At 48.0% G+C, this 4,932-nt stretch overlaps 2 protein-coding genes across 2 annotated transcripts in view; one reads left to right on the plus strand and one right to left on the minus strand.

Moving 5' to 3' along the window:
* Positions 1 to 805: 805 nt before the first annotated feature.
* The window catches only part of T265_03164 (hypothetical protein), a gene marked incomplete at both ends in the record, with an annotated part of 41,851 nt that continues 37,724 nt past the window's right edge, over positions 806 to 4,932 (plus strand). Inside the window, one exon of the mRNA XM_009167577.1 lies at positions 806 to 919. Coding sequence (XP_009165841.1) covers positions 806 to 919 — 114 coding nt within the window. The remainder of the gene's footprint in view (positions 920 to 4,932) is intronic.
* T265_03163 (hypothetical protein) overlaps positions 2,310 to 4,932 on the minus strand; it is a gene marked incomplete at both ends in the record, with an annotated part of 5,812 nt that continues 3,189 nt past the window's right edge. The window contains one exon of the mRNA XM_009167576.1: positions 2,310 to 2,398. Coding sequence (XP_009165840.1) covers positions 2,310 to 2,398 — 89 coding nt within the window. The remainder of the gene's footprint in view (positions 2,399 to 4,932) is intronic.

Consider the following 4,932-nt stretch of genomic DNA (forward strand, 5'->3'; position numbering starts at 1 on the left):
GCGTCAAGCTAACGCCTCTGTGGTTGCTGCATTCACTGCGAGTACCCTTTTTGAAAATGGGTACCACTATCGATTCACCCCGGTTTTCTGGGACGGTCTCCTTCTCCCAGATAAACACAAATAGGCTAGACAGGCACTGACTGAGGAATCCACCGCTATCCTTGAAGAGAGCAGGTGGAAGGTCGTCAGGACCAGCAGCACGATGATGCTTGAGTAGAGAAATGCATTCCGGCACTTCTGAGACTGAAGGCGGCTCCATATTTACGGTCCACTTTTCTGGTGAAGGCCAGGTTGCTGGATTGGAGGTGGCAGATGGCCAGCTGGATTGCTGCTCGAAGTACTGTGCCCACCGGTCTAAACGTTCTGCTTTGCGGCATATCACGGAGCCATTTTTGTTCCTGATATTTTCGCTGATAAGAGGTTTCCTAGGACCAGTCGAACGAATCAAGTGGAACAACTTGCGCACGTTTTCAGCATTCTTCGCATCTTCCATTCGACCTTTCGGGTCCAAGCTTCTCGGTCCGCCCGGACACTCAGTTTCACCTGGCGTCGGATGATGCGCCGGGTAGAGTTGTGGTGGCGATCAGGTGGAATCTGTCGCCGGGTCTCCAGCAAGGTCCAATCAGAGATCCAATGCTTGGATGAGGTTGGCTGGGTTGTATCGCAAGCAGACGTTCCTACTTTGAGAAACGCCTTGGATACTTTCTTCCAGTGGCCGTTTATATCCGACACCGTACCGTCCGGCAGGCATTCAAGGAGCTGGTTTTGATAGTTTCGTTTGAATTCTGGGTCCACTAGCTTTTCAATGGCTAAGCGAGGTGTGCGCGATTTGCGTACACCTGAAAAGCGCAATGAAAAGCAGCAGCGTACAAGTGCATGGTCGGAGTCCACGCTGGTGTTTCAGAAGGAGCGGCAGGCGGTGATTGACCCTCGCCACCGATAACTGACGGCAGTGCGGTCCATTTGGATTCGGCGCCATTTCACTTGTGGACACTACGTTGTCAAGCGATTTCCGCTATTCCGGAAATTCGTACTGCAAAGGAACTGACTGTGACCGGCACACGTCTGAAGTAACGGGTCTCCGTTGTCCGTGCGTCTAGTGTCCAAACCAAGACGACCACCCAATCGGGCCTCAGCAGCGCTTGGTATACCTACCTGTTCGTATCACCAGCAACCACAACGATATCTGAGCTTTTAGCCTGTTGTAGAAGGGCACCTAGAGCGTCATAGAAACTGTCCTTGGCAGATTCAGAGCTACAGTCAGTTGGGGCGTAAGCAGAAACAATAAACAAGGTGCGATGAACCTCACTTCCTCTAGATTCTCTCACCGATGTTGCCAAACGAACCGCACAGAGGCGACTGTCAACGGGTATCCAATCAAGCAGAGACGCTTCCGCTCGTTCGCTCAATACAATACCCACCCCAGCATATCCAGCTGCAGCGGCCTCTGCATCACCAGAGGTGCGCAGCCGGAACCTGGAAGAGAGCGAGGGGGCAGTCAGTTCGATCACAGTACTTGCGTCCTGTGTCCTTGTTTCTGACGGACAACATACATCAATACAGAGGGAATCCAGCGTACGCGCAATAGCCACCTGTTGATCTGCTTGCTTCAGGGTGCGGACATTGAAGGTGGCTAAGTAGACAGGCTTTCGGGGTTTGAGAACAGACTTCGAAGTGTTTGGGGTTGTAACTGAACTCGGACGTGCAGAAGCTGCGGCTGAGTGCGATGCAGAGCGGGCAAAACTGTCAGTCCTAGGGTTGGGACCTGCGGAGAAATTATTCGACTTTGAGAGGGAGAGGGCGAAGGAATGAAAACGTGGCACTGTAAGAAGGGAGTCTTCAGCAGTAGCATCTTTTCGCTTACCCGCACTGCTGTATTCAGCAAGTAAGGCGACCCGGCTGATGGCATCACGCGACGGCCGATGTGGCATGAGTTTATTTGTGTATGTGCAGTTCATGGTTATACGTGGGCTGGGATACTGCCAGGGCGCCGACACCTAGACAGGAGGACGATTAGGGTCCTTAACCAAAGCCTTTGGCTCAAAGGCCTAACCGCAAGGCAGCGGTGCTCGGCTGGAAAGGCAAGTACATTACCATTTTTTACGGAACACGTCGCCACACATTTTCCAACCCCCAACCTGGAGGGCCAGGAGACTGTGTTCGTCAGACCTCTACCCATGGACCAACCTGGTACGAGAGACTCTGTGAGCATCGTGCGGACACTCCCCAGTATAGCTCAATGGGTCGCCGAGTTACACAAACCGCCACACCACGGTAAGGTTCATTCTCTTCGTGACGGACTGTGCGCACTAAGAATCAGACATCAGTACCTTAATTCCTGCTCCCTCAGGTTTGGCCAGCCCACGCAACAAGGCACGCAAGATTGTTGAATATTTTGCTCCGGAAAAAAATCTAGTGCCCACTACGTCACCGGCTGGACTTTTGAGTCAGCGTCTAGGGGCAGGGTCTCCGAAGTAAACCGTATACCCTCTCACTGCTTTGTAGGTCAGGCGTCCGAGTTATAGGCTCAAACGGGTAACCTCAAATTCTTGGTCCTGGGCTACCAAAAGTATCATTCGCGCGCACGCTTCTTTGTCCCGTCCCCTGTAAATCTACTGCGTCTAACCGTTATTGAGTACAATGACGCTAGCAGCACTTTTTGAACGCTCGCTCCTGTTAGTTCTTCTGTCACGACTGGTGTCAGTTCTAATTTGATGTCCGTTTTTCAGAAGTTTCTACACCACACCACAATGCAATAAGAATATACTCTACAGTTTGGCTTGTGCTAGTACAACGCAACCAAGTCTGTTAAAAAAATCGATCACGTGATTAATATGAAGGCGCCATACAACTCCCCTCCGGTTATCATTCAGCATGGTGTTCTGTGGCCACATGGCGCTTCCCACGCTAATTGTAAACAAGCCGGTTGTGTGCTGAATACACCCCACACCATTATCAACAGTGTTGTCGATATACTTTGGATGCCTCACGGCGAAATACTGCATGATAAGGGATCGGCCGAATGGCTCATTCGGGACGTATAGTGGGGAAACTCGAAGTAAGCAGCAATCCTTTACTCATGAAGACCGCATGGGAATGTAAGTAAAGCAAACCGATCCCTAACCATTGTTTGTAATAATAGCATGATGAAGTGCCTAAATCATTGGAAGTCTACTCTCGGTGATTTTCTACAATCCCATATGCCTGAAAGTTTGTGGATAGAACTTTCGATGGTTGATTTCGTGACTCAGCATAGCCATATTAGGATAGTGTACGGAAGTATTTATAGTTCGGGTGCGTCTAGTGATAACTGTTCCTGTGTTCATCAGGCTTGGTAATAGCATTTTGATATTGTGATCAGCATTCGTCAGAAATCCATCAATCATCCCACACCTCAAGGCTGAGACACCCTCTTGCAATTCTTTCGGACTGAGAACGTCATGGAAATGACAGAACAAATCCTACATATGATATGCATGTTAGCAGGTCTTCTCACCAACATAATTTGTTGGCGACCACCTTCATATGTGCCTCTGAACACAGAAAGTTCACGGAATACTGTTTGACGGAATAGACATACTGAAGGCCTATAAACTCGAAAAACCGCTGCACTTTTAGCAGGAAACCTCGTTGCTTTGCCTTTGCACCGTTTGTGGTCAAGGTCAGTAGCTAAAAGACTCAAAGCATCCAGAACCGAGAATTAGCTTTGACGTGTTTTTCGGGGAGCCAGGGTGGACACTGCGAAACCTTGTCATTAGTTACGGAATTGGGCTGTTCAGTAGGTCACATCCATTTTTAAACGTGTTGTATGTTATAGTAGATTTATTCGTTTTAACTTAATGTGAATTCTGAGGGCCCGTATCTTAAGCTAATCAGATAGGCTGCACAAGGGTAAAAACGCTCAGGTGCCTTGGTGAAAACTAAATCAGACCCCGTATGACTGACCACTGGTCGGAAAACCACACAGACCGCCCAAGTGGATCTTTTCAATTCTCGGCAAGCTTGAGAGAGATCGCATTGTGCCATTGTTTGTTTCCTAATGTTCACTGTCATTTGCAAACTTATCAAATCACTCCTGTGCCGCCTCTTTCGGGCCAAAACGCCAGTTTAATTCGTTCAAGCTAAATAAAACATTCTTCGGAGCAATGAACGCGCTTAGTTGAAAACTGTCTTCGTCTAAACCGGAGACTCAAACCAATCTCAGGTTTGTCACTAGTGGTAGTCTGCCTGTTTGATAAGCTTGCAAAAGGATAAAAACAATCGTGGGCTATCGGGAGTTTTAGTAACCTTATAAGTAGTGCTTTGTTACTAGAAAAAGAGACCGTTCTGTCTGTCCAACTGGCTATCTTGGCAGCGCATTTCGCCGTACTAGGGAAGAATTCCAAAGACAGGTTATTCAAACATGGTTATCAATCATGCATAACAGAAAACTTTGGCTGGTAGGACGGAGAACATACATATATGCGCTTATTGCGTCACAATCAGTGATCCACAACAAATAACACAATAAAAAGTGTTGCGCTCCAAGCTCCGCCCAAGTGCCTGTCCGAAGCGGAACTGGTGGACTCTGAACAGTGACTTATTTGCTTCAGGATTTGCACTGAAATTGCAAACTGGTCTGAACAAACACAGATACCGGAATTCCAGGCGAACTCATTGAAGGACTAGTATGGTTTTCTGGTAGTTTTTACATGCCTTAAATTCTGAGTCAATTGTTGGGAGGAAACAAATCTGACCACACCGGCTGATGAATGTTGTACTCCACAAAAGAATTTAACAACGGGGCGATTTTCTTATCCGATATGGAATGTACTTAGAAGAGCTCCATGATATTTCTATTATTTGTGTTATCCAGTTCTTGACTCTTCTTAACTCTTACTTAGAGTGTCAGAAAGATCAACTCAGCTCTCGTCCTTCACACTTACCCCCTGG

The sequence above is a fragment of the Opisthorchis viverrini genome (genome assembly GCF_000715545.1).
Source record: "Opisthorchis viverrini unplaced genomic scaffold opera_v5_43, whole genome shotgun sequence".
In the NCBI taxonomy this organism is placed as follows: Eukaryota; Metazoa; Platyhelminthes; class Trematoda; order Opisthorchiida; family Opisthorchiidae; genus Opisthorchis; species Opisthorchis viverrini.